The sequence below is a fragment of the Rutilus rutilus genome, assembly GCF_951802725.1.
Source record: "Rutilus rutilus genome assembly, chromosome: 1".
Classification (NCBI taxonomy): domain Eukaryota; kingdom Metazoa; phylum Chordata; class Actinopteri; order Cypriniformes; family Leuciscidae; genus Rutilus; species Rutilus rutilus.
The window spans coordinates 69,396,360-69,414,025 of record NC_140209.1 but is presented as its reverse complement, the minus strand read 5'-3'; the positions used below and the strand labels follow the sequence as shown (position 1 = coordinate 69,414,025).

The window sequence follows — 17,666 nt, the reverse complement described above, 5'->3', positions numbered from 1 at the left end:
TCAGACCTTTCAGGCTATAGCGAACGCAAATAAGCCTTATGCCAACATTATTATTAGCCTACAACTAAATTGTCGTCATTAAATAAGAAAACTAAATAATTGTGTAGATGATTTGCTTTGTGTAACCCGACATCAGACATTAGGCCGAAGTATTTTTTGCACACAGTGCCGCGACCAATTCTGTTTCCTCACTCCTTTATGACTGCCTGCACATTCACTGTCCTCGCGGCGGCTGCAACTTGCGCTCTCTAAAATTAGCTTATCAATGCATATCTAAATTCGCGCCTTTCTGTATCTTTGAAAAAAGAAACAAAAAAGATGCCGCAGCCAATGAGCAGCCGGCGGGGGCTGGCTGCAGGATGACTCAATCTCCACGGACCGTTTTTAATATTTTATCAGACAATATCTACTCAATATTTTGCTTAAGTGTAATTTTCGGGACAATTAAGGCCGGATTCGGGACAACAGCTCAGATTTCGGGACTGTCCCGAATTTTTCGGGACTTCTGGTCATCCTACCATGAACTCACTTAACCGTTGTTCTCTCTGCATGACTTTGGCTGGATCAGGAGACTGCAGGATATGTGCTGCGTTATACATGAGTGTTGTCAACTAGGACGTTGTAGAACGCCCTCTGGTCGACAAACTATATAATGCAATCACTCATGACATGGTTGAATGCGTTTCGTCCGTTTTTTTTTTTTTTTTTCAAATTCGGCCGTTATAAATGCCGATACCGATAGATTGGAAAATGCCTAATATCGGCCGATAATATCGGCCTGCCGATATATCGGTCGGGCTCTAGTTAATTTAGAGCTTGCACACTGCCTGCATGACACGCACGCGCGTCTCAGGGAAAACGCGTGCATGCTAGAAATAGAATCGACGCCTATTTTTCACACGACATGCAAGCGTTTTGGAAGCGCTTCCGGGCAAAATAGAATAGGAAAATATGTTTGTATGTCATTTTGATATGAATAGCCTAGATATTAATAAATTACATTTTGATGTTTGAATTTAGGTTTTGACATAAATGCAGATATAGCCTAAATGTAAAAAAAATATATATATATTATCGATTTTCAAATATTACACCTGTCAATACAGAACGAAATATTCTGTAGCCTATTTTGCCGTCAATACTGCCGATGTTGTCTTTGCTGCTATATATTTATGTTCAACATGAAGTATAGGCCTTCCACAACTCTCTCCCCATATGTCGAATATATCACCAATGAGGCTTATCATGTCACCTAGCAGCAGCAACGCCTCGTCAGAGACGTTTCTGGTGTGCAAAGACATAGAAAACACCACGCAACAGAAACGCCACGCAGCCAGTGTGTCGCCGGTCGTATAGGGCGCCTGATTATTAAAATGTCAATAATTCGATGATTAAAACACTCCTGCTCCAAGTAAATCTTTCTTTTGTGCCAATTATTATGACAACCTCTAACTGCACAAACAATCCCGGTCTTCCTCGAAGCCATAACGATGACTTTGTTGTTACGAACAACGCTCGCCAGTGACCGGAAGTGCCTGACCAGAAGTCTCGCACAAAATACCGTCAACTGGCTGCGTCCGTATTTCCGTTAAAAATAAGGTGAATAGTCTGACAAAAAAACATAGTAAATGAGAACAGCTTTATTGGACATTCGGCTATATTATATTATAGGCTATTATATTATATTATATTATATTATATTATATTATATTATACAATATTATATTAAAATACAGTATGTGAGCATGATTTTAATGAGAAAAAAACATTAGGCAGACAGAACGCAAGTACGCCGCGATGACGTCATGAATATGCTAATTGACGCATGACGTCATCTAGCGACATTTAGCGACTTTTAGGGGAGGCGTTAGCTACTTTCCTTTGAAAATAGTTGGCAACACTGGCGGGTGCTCCCTAGAAGGAGATTGTCGCGGTTGTCGGGTGAGGCGACTCAACATTGTCGGAAAAGGTGAGTTTGTGATGTATAACAAACGATAGATCATCATCATCATCATCACGTTTTCATCAACCTATGTCGCATCTGCGATGCTTCACAACATCACGACAAAAAGACTAGCATATTTAATTTTTGAACGGTCCTCCACGACGACAGTTGGAGTGTGTGTGTGCGCGCGCGCGCGAGTGAGTGAGTGAGAGTGTGTGTTCGCGAGTGAGTGAGTGAGCGAGCGAGTGTGTATGACTGTGTGTGTGTGTGTGTGTGTGTATATGTGTGAGCGAGAGCATGTGTGTGTGTGTGTGTGTGCGTGTGTATGTGTGTGTGTGAGTGCGTGTGTATGTGTGTGTGAGTGCGTGCATGCGTATGTGTGAGTGCGTGTGTATGTGTGTGTGTGTGAGTGCGTGTGTATGTGTGTGTGTGAGTGCGTGTGTATGTGTGTGTGTGAGTGCATGTATGTGAGTGAGTGCGTGTATATGTGTATACAGTATCTGTATATGTGTGAGTGTGTGAGACGGCTCGCGATGACTGGTCGGAAAACAACGTGTAGTCTGACATGTTTCTTGTCCACACGACATGACAAGATTTTTAGGAGTCAAAATCGTGTAATCTGACACAGTGACTACAGGCTTGGGAGGGTTACTTTAAAAATGTATTCCGTTACAGTTACAAATTACTTAATAAAAAAAGTATTCAGTAACGTAATCCAAGTATGATAATATGAAAGTAATGTAACTGATTACTTTTGGATTACTTCAAGGTCACGTATATAAATAAAGTCAAGCAAGAAGAAATATTATAAAAAAAATAAAAATAAAAACTTATTTATTAAGAATTTGGCCTTAACACATTAACACAGGCCTTAATATATATTTATGTAAAGGGCTATACAGACATCTAGTGGCTAATGTATGGTATTACAGATTATTTTGTTTTATTTTTAACAAATTTATAACAAAAAAATAAAAACAACATTTTTACACAATCTACATATTAGTTTATTTTAAAATAGGCCTACATGTTGACTAAAGCCGTGATCTTTCTTAATTTGCCTGACTGAACTTGCGGTGTTGGCAATGGGAGTTCCCCTACGTTACCTAGACAGCGAACATCCCGTTACACGAGAAAAGATTAAGAAAGGACATTTTGGGTACTAAAAAAGCTACTCTCCTAATTTCTACAAAATAGCAGCGGAATTTCCATGAATTAAAAGCGATTTTACCCGCAGGCAGCATCTTTTCTACTCTAGCAGCAGTGATTCAATCTGCGTCTGAGGAGATTGTAGAAAGCTGTTATTAGCGCATGCACCAGCGCGTGGCACACGTGAGTCATTACTGGCAACAGAGCCAGGAACTACTGTAAGCAGCGCGCTCGGCTTAATATAGTGTTATTATGCCAAAATACTTATTTATTTCGTTTTAAATGAAACCATTGTAATCCTGAAAGTATTCCCCATTTTTTCAAAATGTAACTATAATCTGATTACTACGTTTTTTGACGTAACTGTAACGGATTACAGTAACTGGATTTTTGTATCCTGATTACATAACGCCGTTACATGTATTCCGTTACTCCCCAACCCTGAGTGACTATCGTAACAGACAAAAAGAATCGTGTAATCTGAACCAGGCATTAGGCAAACTAAGCTACATGTCTGTCTGCTAATAGTTAGTTCATCACATTTAGTTTTAGCAAGAAGAATGAATGATGGAAGAAATGTATCACATTAATTATTTTATTCAAAATGGTTAAATGCCTAAATCCTATCACTATTTTGGGTATTGTTTGAAGCCAAGATGCCCACTGAAAAGAGGCTGATTCAGGAGAGGGAGAGACAATTCAGGGAGGCAGCAAAGGGCAGCACATCACTGCAGGGTTGGCTGCGAAAAAGCCAACCAGCAGGTGAGACAGACTTTGCACTGTGATAAAGATGACATGACACTGTGTAGGCGAATTGGATTAATTAATCACTCATATTTTAGCCTACTAATGGCAATGTTTCATAATTACATTACATTTAAGATGAGGAGGAGCAGTCACAAGCCTCCAGACTATGTGAGGAAAATGTGGACCAGGAGGAGGCACATAGGGCAGGTAGGCCTAAGTTATGAGATCACCAAATATGAGATGAAAGGACCATGCTAAAAAGTATAGGGTTAAAGAGCTGCATGCTAAATAATTGTAATCTAAAAAACATAGGCTATTTTAGAGGTCATTTCAAAGAACATGAGCAGAACATAAATACCACTAGTGGGCATTGGCAATGATAATGGCAATAACAATAATTATGTAATTGGACAGATGATGAGCCCAGTGCATCAGCTGCATTCAGAGAGCCAGAGCCAGAGCCAATCCCAGATGAGATCAGGACAGACTGGCAATAGGGACATAATAGATGAGCAAGAGGATGAGATGAGGGAGACGAGAGCATCAGCAAGGGAAGATATTGAGATGACGAGTAGGGCAGAGTCAACAGATTTAGATTTTTTGCTGAGGTTGGCTAATCCCACAGATCCAGCTCATGTACAAAGCAGCAATCTTAAATACGATCAGACCTTCATCACATTCAGTCGGGCCTTGCCGTCCTATGGTAAAGTTCCCTAAAAATCCAGATGGGCGCTCTTTTCAGGCCCAATGGTATAACGATGACCCCTGGCTGGAATATTCTCCACTGAATGATGCCATGTATTGCTTTAGCTGCAGGAATTTTATGAATGAGGAAAGATTTCAGAGCAGGACAGGATGGAAGTCTGTAGGGATAAACTTGTGGAGGCAGGCCAAAGTGAAGATCAAGGAGCACCGCAGCAGTGAATTGCATATGGGTAGTTGACGTGACGTGGCTTTTTCACCGTCACAGAAGATAAAAAATAATTTATTTCACATTTTCATCATTTAAAATACTATAAATGGTTAAACATTTTCTTGTTTTACATGAATTTGTTGTTTAAATACCTGAGTTATTTTTTTTTTTTTTTTACAACTTTGAGCCAAATCTCAAAATCGTCCTATGGTGTGACGGTAGACAACATTATTTCATAAATATTAACTTTTATAAATAAAGAAAATAATGTTTAAACATCTTAATGAACACTCCTGGCATAATTGTGCAAGTGTCTATTTCACTAAGTGGCCATCACTTTTCCTATACATACATTTCTAAAAATGTAGGAATTTAATAAAGTTTGTCACAGAAAAAAATGTCCTTTGGTGTTATGCAATAACCTGATATTAAGTTGGGCAATATCATGTACAACTAAATTTAGTTGAAAGACCCCATTCAAGGTCATGTGACTGAAGACCCCTATGAAGCCCATGAGCAGTGCACATGTTAAGTATTTCTCTCAGAATTGTTCAAATATTTAACTATGTTTTCAGACCACTGAAGTTAAGTTTTTTTTGTCCTTTAGTGTGACACTCCTAAATGTAATTTTTTAATAAAAATTTGTATTTTTAACAGCAGGACTATGTAATATTATGCAAATGTATCATGCCAATTGCTAATAACTGTTCAGCTAGTATTAGCATGATCATTAACTGCCAGAAAAGCTCAAATGTCCTTTGGTGTGACAGAAAATGTCACAGGAAATGTCCTTTGGTGTGACACTTTGGCCTGTCATACCATAGGACACAGATGTCACACCATAGGACAAGACCTCCTTAAGAAGCTTTTAAAACGAATATATAAAGTTTAAACAAAAAAAACAAATGTCCTCCTTTATTATTGTTACAATAAACACTATATATTCTGACTCTTTTTATGCAATGACTATCTTTGTCCTTTAGTGTGACGTTTTGTCCTATGGTGTGACAAACATAAAACAACAGAAAAATATACTTATTTTAAAATATCTTAAAAAAAAAAGTCAAGTTTGGCATTAGGGGAGTTACAATAATATCTCCTCTTAGATAGGTACAATTTCAAACAGTTTTGTAAGGTTGGCGAAAAAGTTTTATTGACATTCGTAGGTAAAAGTTTATCAGGTTCATCTATCCATGGTGAAAATTATTCTAATTAGTACTTTCATGTAAAATAAATATCACTTTAAGAAAATAATGTTTTAATAATGTGAACAATTCTGTCTTAAGTATTTTTTATGTTATTTAATATAATTTCTTAGTACTTTTTAAATGTCACACCATAGGACACATTTACAGTACTGTTGAGTAGAGCCCTGCATTTCAGCCCGAGCCCGACGGGTCCCGACTTTTTTACGCCCCTAGGGCCAATTTTCACGTCATAGTTCACATGCGGGCCGGGCCTCAGGCCTTTTTTGAGTTATCCTTCTTTTTATATTTTTAGACATAAAAAAAAAAAAGAGAAGTTGACCGACGATAGAAAAACAAACATAGAAAGACATTTAATAACCTCATAACTTTCATAATCTTATAATTATTTAGGCTACACTGACATATGATTGACATGACAGTCGCACGCACGCACACATGTGTTTTCCCGTCAGCGGAACCAACGATTCACCTCATGTGCAAATAATGGAGAATATTAAAGGCAGGGTAGGTAGAAATGGTCTAAAAATTTTATTTATCAAATTTGTTTAAACTTTATGTACATATCAATACATAATTAAAATGTAAGTACTCTGAAAAAGAAAGTATCAAAATCGAGTGTCTGTAGACCTCTCACGACTGTTTTAAAGACATCTCATTATTTCCATTCACTCCACTCCCTCATTTCTGTGCTTCTTCCAAAGCCACGCCCCCAAAACACATGAACGCGCGACTCCGACCGCTGAGCTAGAGGACGCATTATTTACCTGAGACAAGCGGAGGGGAAGGGGCATTTTTTTGCCTGGTTTGCCTTCACTAACTGCATATGCCGGTACTGTAAATTTAGATTGCTCTTTCTCTGCCATTGTTTTGGTATTCCTAGGTTCAGTGCCTTCTTCTTCTTCGATAGATTTTATTGGCAGCTTGCAAACATAGTGCATTACCGCCATCTACTGGACGGAGGTGTGATCAGGTTCCGTGCCTCTCACACTCCTCAAATCAAACGGTCGCGCGCAAGTGGGCAGGTGCTGTGTGGCAAAAGGGTGGTTGCCATGGTTGCGAGAGAGTGACAGTCGCCTAAGCCAATCCTTTGATTCGTCCCGAATCGAAATAATGAGCTGTGTTTAATACAGATTAAACGGTCTAGAGTCACTTGATTTTTATACTTTTTTTCAGAGTTCTTACATTTTAATTATGTATTGATATATATAGAAAGTTTTAACAAATTTGGATCTTTAATTTTTAATAAATCCTACCTACCCTGCCTTTAAGAGAAGAATCGCCAGTGATAGAAGAGAGGACTGGGTTAAAATCTCCCACTGTGGATGCTATTCTTTTTCTCCACGATTCTCTGTAAGAGACTATTCTAACTTTTCATCTGATTGGACTTTATTTTCGTTTAACTGTTGTAAACTACTGATGTTTTTCGTTTTTCGTTCGATTGGACTATTTTCGTTTAACTGTTGGAAACTACTGGAAAAAAGAATGGCCATGTTCTGTGGTGCATTTTTTAGGTAAGATAACCTGCAAGTTTGTTTTTGATTTATTTTATTTAATTTGTTTAGATTGACTATTGCTCATTTCGTTTGCGAGCGCTGTTGCAGCCTGAGCCTGCCTCAGTATTTAAAAAAAAAAATTACTCACTGTGGTTTAATAAATAAACATTAAACTAACTGTCTGTGTGATATGCTTGAAGTGTTTTACATCTAGGAATTTTATTGTAGCTAAGTAAAGTATTAGCGTTGATTTGAGAGGCTAAATTGATCAAACATGTTTTACTCGCTGTTGGCTCGGCTTGCTTGGCCGTCATTTTTTTTTTTTAAATGCTCCCAACATTTGTCTAAATTAGCTTAATAAAGAAATGAAAAGAAACATAACTAACAAAACTGACATATTTTAATGGCAGTCTGCCGCTGTAAAAAAAAAAAAAAAAAACGGGCTCAGGTCGGACTCGGGCTGATAATTCTGATGAGCTGTCGGACACGGGTCAGGCTAGGGCCTGAGCGTCTCGGGCCAGGGCCGGGCTCGGGCCTAGATTTGAGGCCCGTGCAGGGCTCTACTGTTGAGTGAAAACGTGAAAAAAATATGTGAAGTCATTGACAAAATGAGTGATCACTACTATTTTCTGAAACTGCAGTTTTCATACTCCATAAATATATGTATTTTTTCTTAAAAAGTTATGTTTTCCAAAGAAGGTACTTTTTTTGGCCATTTGTCAACTACCCATATGCTAAGCATGATTAGGTGGAATGCCTTTACAAAAGATACACTGCAGAGGGCTTTTGCAGTAGTTGATTCTCAGATGGAAGCAGCCAAAGAAAGAGAGAGGCAGAAAAACAGAGAGATTATGTTCCGTTTAATAGACATCACATTATATCTGGCAAAACAAGCTTTGGCCTTTAGGGGAAATGAAGAAGGCTTGTCAAGTTCAAATAGAGGAAATTTTCTGAACCTGGTGGATTTGCTTGGCCAATATGACAGCGTACTCGGGCTTCATCTTGATGCAGTCAAGGAAAAACAAGCATCAAACCAAAGGTGCCAGGTGTCTCTCCTGTCCAATAGGACACAAAACGACCTCATAAAAGCACTTAGTCTTTATGTGAAACGAATCATACAGAAGGAAGTGACAGAAGCATCACAATTTTCTATTTTGCTGGACGAGACCACTGATGTGTCACATATTGAGCAGGTGTCCTTTGTTGTGCTATATGTCCACAACATGACTATAAAAGGAACGCTCTGTCCAACTATGTGATGTGGCAACAACGGGAGAGGCACTGGAGAATGTAGCGATGAAGCTACTTGAGCAAAACAACTTCAACATTCAAGATGTCTGTGGACAGGGATATGATGGAGCTGCCAATATGAGTGGACGCTACAATGGGCTGCAGTCCCGGATTCAGAGACAAAATGAGAGAGCATTATATGTGCACTGCCATGCACATTGTTTAAATCTTGTTTTAGTTGAGAGTGCAAAATCCAACAAGCACTTTGTGGATTTCTTCACAGTCGTTGAGGGGCTGTACACATTCATTGCCAACTCTACAAAGCGCCATGCTGCATTTGTGGATACTCAAAAAGCCATGAATCAAGATTTTACGGGGAAGGGAAGACTGTCTGACCTCCTCCTGCTGGCCATAGAGAAGGACATAGGAATCGACAAGAAAGAAGTTCTGAAGTTTTTTGTTGAAAATGGCCCCTAATAGGCGGCTTCTCCTTTGAAGCTTTGCATGTTTAGTGTGTAAATTTGGAGAAACCTACCAGTGACTTGATAGGGATATTGATGTAGGGATTTTCATGATTCATGCCCTTTTTTCAGGTCAGAGCAACTGCCCCTCAAAATTCCTGTGCACGTCCCTGACTGCAAGGTTTGTTTTTAGAGCAACATGTCGGCCACACTTTCAAACACATCAGCCTCGTTTAAAACACTGGATTCACCTTCACTTTAATGACACTGCTGAACTCTTGCAGGTGTTTTTCACAATCCGTTTTTCGTCTCGCATTAAGCAGATATGATGTTATTTTTACGCGTTTAAGTGATTATCCTGCGACTAGGCCGACACTTTCTTTCCCCAGTTTAACTGCGTCACAGAACACATCTAGATTATAAAAATAAGTTGTTTAAAGTCAACCAAAGATTTCAACATTACGCTAATATTCTCCTGTTAAAGGAAAAAGTAAGTGCAAGTTTAACCATTTTCAGCCATTTTATGAGTGTTACAGTTGACGTGTCGTGAAATAGGCCTAGACATCACGAAAGCAACTTTCCACTTTATCATGTGTTTGAGTTCGTCATAAGGTGTGTTGAGACACAAGTACTCTATTGATATTAGAGCTATGAAAAGTTTAACGAACTTACTGTCACATATGAGATTGCTGATTTTCTATCTTCCGAAATGTCGTCTTTACAGTCATCGACTGCTTTCGGTTTCGCAGCTTCTTCTTCTTCTTTGGCTGCTTAACGGCGGATGCGGACTAACTTAGCGCACTACCGCCACCCTCCAGATAAATTGTGCCTGATCATCACTATGGCTTACATCTTTGGAAATAATGTAGTCTGCAAGCTACAAAAAAAAAAAACTTTCCTTACACGCACATACACACACACACACACACACACACACACACACACACACACACACACACACACACATATATATATATATATATATATATATATATACACATATATATATATATATATATATATATATATATATATATATATATATATATATATATATATAATATCTTTCCTATATTCTATCAATGAGTCCGGTGTGCTTTAAAAATTCAAACATATATTTTATTATTCTATGATCGGAAGCCTTAGACAAAAAATCCCTAAAGATAAAACTTTCCCCACTGTCCTCTATTTTCCTTTTAATTAAAACCCTTTCTCTAATAAAATGTGTTTAAAAAAAAACAAAAAAAAAAAACAACCCTTTCTCTATTAAATTTCCTACACATCATAAAGACATGTTCCACTGTTTCTGGCACATTACAAATCTCGCATTTTCCTGAATTATGTTTTCCTATTAGCTGTAATGTTTTGTTTAGTCCGTCGTGCCCTATTCTCATTCTTGTAAAAAGTGCCTCTTCTCTTCGACACCTTATTACCAGACGACCCTGACCAACCTCAGGATTTACAATGTAAAAACCCCTCCCTTTATCTCCCCTATCCCATTTATCTTGCCACAACTTTTTAACATGTTTTTTAATTATTAACTTAGCCTCTGATTTTGATATTTTACACTGAATAGACACATTTGTTGCTTTCAAAGCCTGTTTAGCAAACTTGTCTGCCAACTCATTACCGGCCATACCAACATGAGCCGGAACCCAAAGAAACTTTATATGTGTCCCCCCATTTTGAATACTATGAAGCAAAGTCAATATCTCACACACAACATCATACCTTTCACTTGAGTTACCCGATTTAAAATTTTCTAAGGCTGACAACGAATCTGAACATACAACTAGGCCTACTCTTAGTGGACTAATTTGCTCTACCCACTGCAACGCCATTACAATTGCTATCAGCTCTGCTGTGTACACTGATAGATGATCAGAAACAATTGCAGAAAACTTAATATCAAACTCTGGTATCACATACGCGATTCCTTCTGCTTATTCTTCTTCTTCTTCGATTTTATGGCGGGTAGCACCAACATTAAGGTGCATTATCGCCACCTACTGTGTTGGAGTGTGGACCAGAATTTACACATTTCATAACAATAAATAAAAAAAAACCTCTAAATTCTCTTAATCAGCTGTTCTCTTGAGATAAAGAAATAAACTCTCTAGTCCATAAGTAATTACATTTTTAAGCTTTAATTCATCCATTCCCATCTTTCTAAGTTCGTTTTTCATTATTTCTCGTTCATTAGTATACTTTTGACAAACACAAATAACATGTTCTACTGATTCCTCTACTCCACAATGCTCACATAATCCTGTTGGATGCTTATTTGTTATTTTTAAGGTTTTATTCAGCATAGTATATCCAACCCTTAATCTTGTTCAAATATTTTCCTCTTTGGTGCTTCTTTTAGTTATCCTCACTACTCCTACTTCTCGTTGTATTTCATAAAGATGACGTCCTGCATTTACTGTATCCCATTTATGTTGCCACTCTTTCGTGGATTAATTACTGCTTTTGCTTCATATTTACTAACTGAAATATTCATGACCTCCTCATTTTCCAAAGCCTGTTTTGCTAAACTATCAACCTTTTCATTATCTTTTATCCCTCTATCCACTGTAGTGCTGTTGCTATTGCCATAATCTCTACTGTGTGTACTGATAAATGATCTGATGTTCTCCTATTAACATAATGTTAATTTCTTTTTCCTTTAAATGTATTAAGGATATAATACTGAAAAGCAAAACCTGTTCTTCCCGTATTAGGATCTTTAGATCCATCCGTATATACTGGGACAAATGCTTGATATACAGTTTGTATATCTTCAACAACAGCCACAATGTTTCCAGATTCTTTCATTAACTCTAGCATATCAAAATCTATGAGGACTGCAGGAAACAACCAAGCTGGAGTTATTGATAATGCTACTGTTGGAATGCATCTTTTCTGACTTAATATCATTTCTCAAGCTTCTTTGTCACTATTCCATGCAAACCACTTCCGTTTAGACCTTTCCTTTTCCCAGCACGGAAAGAGTGCCTTTACTGTTGGATGACGGTCTTCTGAATGACCTTGAAGACTTACCCAGTAGTTCATCATTAACTGCTTTCGTCTGATTTGTAATGGCATTTCACCCACTTCTACCTGAAGAGCAGATACAGGAGTCGTTTTAAAAGCACCACAACAAAGTCTCAAAGCTTGAGCCTGTATCACATCCAACTTCTTCAACAAAGTTTCTGCTGCCGAGTCATAAACAATATTCCATAGTCTAACACTGATCTTATCAGTGCTATATAAACACTTTTCATTGCAACTCTACTCGCTCCCCATTCTGATCCTCTTAGACATCTCATCACATTTAAAATCTTTTTACACTCAGTGTCAGTCTTTTCAATGTTCATTACATGTTAATTTTGCATCAAACCACACACCCAGAAACTTAAAAACTTTAACTTGTTCAATAGTTTGTCCATACATCTTTATTTCTGTATCAATGCCTCTTTTCTGAGTCAACATTATTGTTTTTGTTAAATCTTGAATCCCCATGAACATGACCATTTTCCTACTACTTCAATCGCCTCTTGTATTTTTCCTGTGATAAGATTTATATTCCTTCCCCGTTTCCACAATGCCCCGTCATCAGCAAACAATGAACGCCCCATGTCTCCATGAACTTGAGAAAATACATCATTTATCATAATTGAAAAGAGTATTGGCCTTATGACGCGGCCCTGGGGTGTGCCATTTTCCACCATATATCTTCCAGATAAAACTTGTCCAATTCTGACTTGAATAAATCTATCAAATACAAAATCTTTAATCCAATTATAAATTCTACCTGTTATTCCTATCATATCAAGTTTGATCATTAACCCCTCTTTCCAAACCATGTCATATGCCTCTTCGACATCAAAGAAGACTGCCATCACTGATTCCTTATTAACCTGAGCTTTCTTAACATCTGTTTCCAAACATATAATGGGGTCCATAGCTCCTCTTCCTCTCCTGAAACCACTCTGATGAGGAGATATAATTCCTCTACTTTCCAAATAAAATGCTATTCTCTCTGTAATCATTCTTTCCATTATCTTTCCTATATGTGAGGTCAATGCTATTGGCCGATAATTCTTTGGATTTGACGGGTCCTTTCCCAGGTTTCCTAATAGGAATAATCACTCTTTCCATCCAATAGGTAACTTTCCTTTTACCCAAACTTCATTATAAAAGCCTAACAGTTTTATAGATGCCAAAACACCCAAATGTTTTAACATTATGTAGCAGATTTCATCCTTTCCAGATGTTATTCCAGCTCTTGCTATTGCCCTCTTCATTTCTTCCAGCGCATCCCTTGTACTATTAGTTTCCTTCCGCCTCTCAATCCTTCCAGAATAAATTGGTTTTGTTAATTCCCTTCCTCTCTTTCCCTCCTCAGATAGATTATTTGAGCTGTGGATTTCAACGAGTGCCTTTGCTGTAATTTCTGCCTTTTCTTCATCCGATACTGCTGCCTTTCCCGCTCCTTCATAACAGGGTATTCCCATTCTCTTCTGATTCCTCTCACAAATAAAACTAAACTTTTCCCAATTAGCACAATCAAATATCCACTTCCCTCTTCTTTTCTCTTGTTGTTTATTTTCCTGTAGTAATATTCCACAAAAAACTGGATAATGATCACTCCCTACTGATGTTTCATAATTTACATCCCACTCACATATCCCTGCTAAATTATTTGACACCAAAGTTAAATCCAATACTGACATATTCCCTGTGTGTACATCCAGTCTGGTCCTTTTCCCATCATTTAAACAAACCAATTCCTTTTCCTCTAACAGTTGTTCGATCACCCCTCCGTTTACATCTGTGTTTGTTCCTCCCCATAATGTACGATGTGCCTTAAAATCCCCACAAATCACTCTCTTATTTCCATCCATTCCTTCAATTTGCATTAACCCATTCAGATCTAATTTCTTACAAGGATTATAATGAATAATGAATAATAATAATAATCTGTCTGGTGTTTATAAGCAGCACATACAGTATTGTAGCCTACTACGTGTAAAATATACACAAACTTACCTATATTAAATTGTTTATAATACCTACAGTAAAAAAATGTAAATGTAAAATATGTGATGATATTGATCGAGCAATTGATGTAAGTAAGTAAAAATATATGCGCAGAATTGTGAAAATAGTATTTATGGAGATAAATTGTAGCCTATCACAGGGCAAACGTGTGAATGTTCACGGTGCATTTTATGCAAACAACTCTAATCGTAGTTGTAACTCTATATTTACACTAGGCATAATTGTCATTGCGTATGTGTATGCAGCATGAGTCAAATACAGTCTCTTCGGTTCGTGAACAGTTATTTCATTCATTAATCTGACTATGCATTTAATTGCCATTGGCTCGTGTGATAGTAATATGGATCTTAGTAGTATTTTAAGTGATAATTGATTCTATAAACAACTATAAAAGATAAATTTCGGCTTTCTCCGGCTCCCTGCACCGGGCGTAATGCGAAACCGGAAGTTGATCAGCGCACACTTGCTGATCCGAAATCCAAAATGGCGACCACATGCAACTAGCCTATTATAAAGGAGTCCGAGTATGTGCGGGTCATTGACGAATAAGGTTTTTAAAAGTGTAAAAAAAAAAAATTTGCATTTGTTTAGTTAGGGTCAGTCATTTTGAAAGTTGTAATCAAACAGCTTTTTTTTTAAAACTTATTTTTAATTTCAGAATTTTGCAAATGTTAATTATTTGTTAGTTTGTTAAACAGTTTAACAAATTTGTTAAAAATGTAATTTGTTAAATTTTTTGTTAAAAAGTATTTTTGGTAACTCTGTATTGAATGTTTGCTCTGTTGAAGCTGCACAAACACAAGTTGCTAGTTTGAATCCTTAGATCCTTCTAATAACTTCCTGCAACTTTTAAAAGTGTGATGATAAACTAGAAATTAGACAAAAACATGTTTTCTAATCAAACATAAGAAACAAAATGCTTTTTTCTCAGTTGGAGAACCACTGAACAAATGATACACAAAAGAAACATTGATAAGATGCTGTCATAATGCTTTTTATTGATTCAAGAGAAGAGAATAATCAAACTTTTAGATTTGGGAATAATGAGGTTTCTGTTAATGATTGAGCTCCTGTTGCTGCAGTGACTCATAACAGACTATAAAGTACATCTACGGATGGAGCCGTCAACACAGACAACCCACAGTAATCCCAGGTCAAAGCTCACATGCTTGTGGTTATTGGGACAGGCAACCATCGGGATCCAGTCTGTGCCAGCGGGGTTGGATTGAGTGACACCAGTTCTGCAAAATCACCACTTCTTTAATGTAGCATTTGATTTATATCAGAAAATTAATCACTTTTGTTCATACAATGTTAAATATGATGAAGGTTCTAATCACCTTTGGTACAAGTTCCCTTGAGAGTTGACACCAAAGACACTGCCATCAGTTGCTACTTCAATCATGGACAGAAGTCCAGGAATATTCACAAAGCTGGAGCCGGAACAGGAATTACTTGTCACATCCTGCACCAGACCCAAAGAGACACAAACCAGTCAACCATCATAAAGTCACATGAAATAACTGCCTTTGCTGCTTCCACACCAGTTTCTTTATTTCTTTAGTCATGTCAGAAAATCAAACGTGTGTGAGGTCTAGTTTGTTAAAAACCTGGTTTATTTAAACTTGAACTCATGCCCTTTATTTAACATTATGACATTACCTTCAAGATGTAGATTTGGTCAGCGCTGTTCACTCCCCAACAGCTGTACGGGCCACAGCTGAAATGCTTCAGCTTTCCATTAATTGTAACCCAAGAAATATTGCTGGATGGCCAATTGTTATTAGCATCCATATTTAAGCAGAATATGTCATCATTCGCATTGACACCTGAAATGATCTGATCACCTCCAGCATCCACCTGTTTGAGAAGGCCTAGCAGTACAATCAACAGGTTGGATGAAAGATTAATTTGAGAATAACGATAAGATAATATCTTAAAACAAATGAATGACCGATTAAGCATGTATTGGTTGCTGTAATTTCCCTTTTCACCTGGAATCTGCACAAAGGTACCACCCTGCAACTTGAAGACCTTGTCATCTGCATCCACCCCGAGCAGACCAGCAGGACCAACACTGAGGTGCTTTAGAGACTTGCCAAGCTTTATGAAGACATTATAATTTAGGATAAACGCTTCATTTTGATCATTCACTCCAACCACTAAACCAGATCCAGTGTCTATCTGCTTCAGTGTGCCATTCATCACTCTACAGATTAAAGCTGTGAAAACATGGAGCAAATGAGTACAAATAGACACCGTCACAAATGAATTACATACGGTTATATAAAACACCATCAATTTTTTTTTTTTTTTTTTTTTTTTTTATGGATTTATAATATATTGATGTTATCAAATCACATTATAGCTTACCCAGAGTGGGAAGGAACTGGCAGCTGAAGAGTAGCAGGACGCTCTGAAAAACCTTCATTGCTCTGTTCATAACCATAAATCATTTATATAAGGGAGTTCAATATGAGTAAGGATAAAAGATAATGAATATTAAATTAACATTAAATAAATGAAGACAACCTTCTCTTGATAGACCAGGGGCAGTATTCACAAAGAATTTTAAGGCTAAAAGTAGCTCCTAACTGGCGAATTTGGGAGCAACTCCTAAAAATAATGGGCGTGTCACTCGTAACTTTAGGACTCCTATTTTTTTTGACTAAGAGTAATTCACGAAGCATTTTAGCCCTAAAAGTAGCACCTAAGCCTGGGACAGCTTAAAAGAAGTCGAGAGGACTCCTAACTCACTAAGACCTATTCACAAACAGTTTGTGGCATTTCACGTTGCGATGTTTTGAAATGCGTATACGGCGGCTACAGGAGCTTCCAATCGCGAGGGAACAATTTAGCATTGTAGGCATAACTAGGGATGCAGTAACGCCACCAACAACAACAACCAAAACTAGGCTACTCATTGCATGTAAACTAATTGTAACATTTCATTGTGAATCAAATTAAAATGTTCTTCTCTTTGCAAACGTAGGCAGAGGCATATAGTGACAGATTAATTCAATAATGTTGCAAAGATATTGCATCAATCCATATGTTTCATTAGGCTACTAGGCTATTTGTTTTGCCTTACTCTTTATTCATTGTAAGCAGCCAAGTCGATTACTTTAAGCAGCTGATGGCTGCTGGAAGGTGCTTGTTAATGGACGCGCTCGCTTGGGTGTTATTCACTGCAATGTCCACACCAAGTTAATATGCTTACATTGTAGATTTATTTTACCGTGACTGGTCCTCATTTCTAGTAAGCAAGAGTCCAACAAACAGTCAATAAATCCACAGTTCCAAGTCCTTTACCAGTACAGATTTCCTCAGCATGGCATACAGTGTAGCATAGCTTAGCGGTCAAAAAACTGTGTGCACCTTCCCTCCAGCAACACATGTCACCTGAAGGAAGGTTCCTACCTATATTTAGCAACCAATTACCCAAAAGAGAGACCCCTACTGGACACACACTTA

At 37.6% G+C, this 17,666-nt stretch overlaps 2 protein-coding genes across 4 annotated transcripts in view; both read right to left on the bottom strand.

The window, feature by feature from the left end:
* LOC311294974 (uncharacterized protein) overlaps nucleotides 1-11,118 on the bottom strand; it is a 124,560-nt gene extending 113,442 nt beyond the window's left edge. The window contains exons 1-2 of one of the 2 annotated variants that reach the window (XM_084416105.1): nucleotides 11,076-11,118; nucleotides 9,819-10,023 (exon numbers count right to left, since the gene is read on the bottom strand). The gene's annotated coding sequence lies outside the window, so the exon portion shown is untranslated. The remainder of the gene's footprint in view (nucleotides 1-9,818; nucleotides 10,024-11,075) is intronic. The other variant, XM_084416106.1, reaches the window with a different exon arrangement.
* A 4,052-nt stretch (nucleotides 11,119-15,170) lies between these two features.
* LOC311296133 (fish-egg lectin-like) lies at nucleotides 15,171-16,736 on the bottom strand. 2 transcript variants are annotated; one of them, XM_084417793.1, is made up of 6 exons: nucleotides 16,725-16,736; nucleotides 16,566-16,627; nucleotides 16,187-16,414; nucleotides 15,855-16,066; nucleotides 15,533-15,657; nucleotides 15,171-15,433 (listed from the first exon to the last, which is right to left on the bottom strand). In XM_084417793.1, exons 2-6 carry the CDS (start codon nucleotides 16,621-16,623, stop codon nucleotides 15,289-15,291), a joined length of 768 nt encoding a protein of 255 aa, XP_084273919.1. In that variant the 5' UTR covers nucleotides 16,624-16,627; nucleotides 16,725-16,736; the 3' UTR covers nucleotides 15,171-15,288. The 2 variants fall into 2 exon arrangements, with proteins under 2 accessions (XP_084273919.1, XP_084273918.1); XM_084417792.1 differs by lacking the exon at nucleotides 16,725-16,736 and having other exon boundaries at nucleotides 16,566-16,701.
* Nucleotides 16,737-17,666: the final 930 nt, after the last annotated feature.

What these genes read in the sequence shown, in the direction of transcription:
- LOC311296133 (XM_084417792.1), bottom strand. Translation starts at nt 16,641, where the DNA reads ATGGTTATGAACAGAGCAATGAAGGTTTTTCAGAGCGTCCTGCTACTC. An exon ending in ACCAAATCTACATCTTGAAG is followed by an intron (nt 15,658 to 15,854) that starts GTAATGTCATAA and finishes GGTCTGGTGCAG; the next exon opens with GATGTGACAAGTAATTCCTG. An exon ending in CAAGGGAACTTGTACCAAAG is followed by an intron (nt 15,434 to 15,532) that starts GTGATTAGAACC and finishes GTGATTTTGCAG; the next exon opens with AACTGGTGTCACTCAATCCA.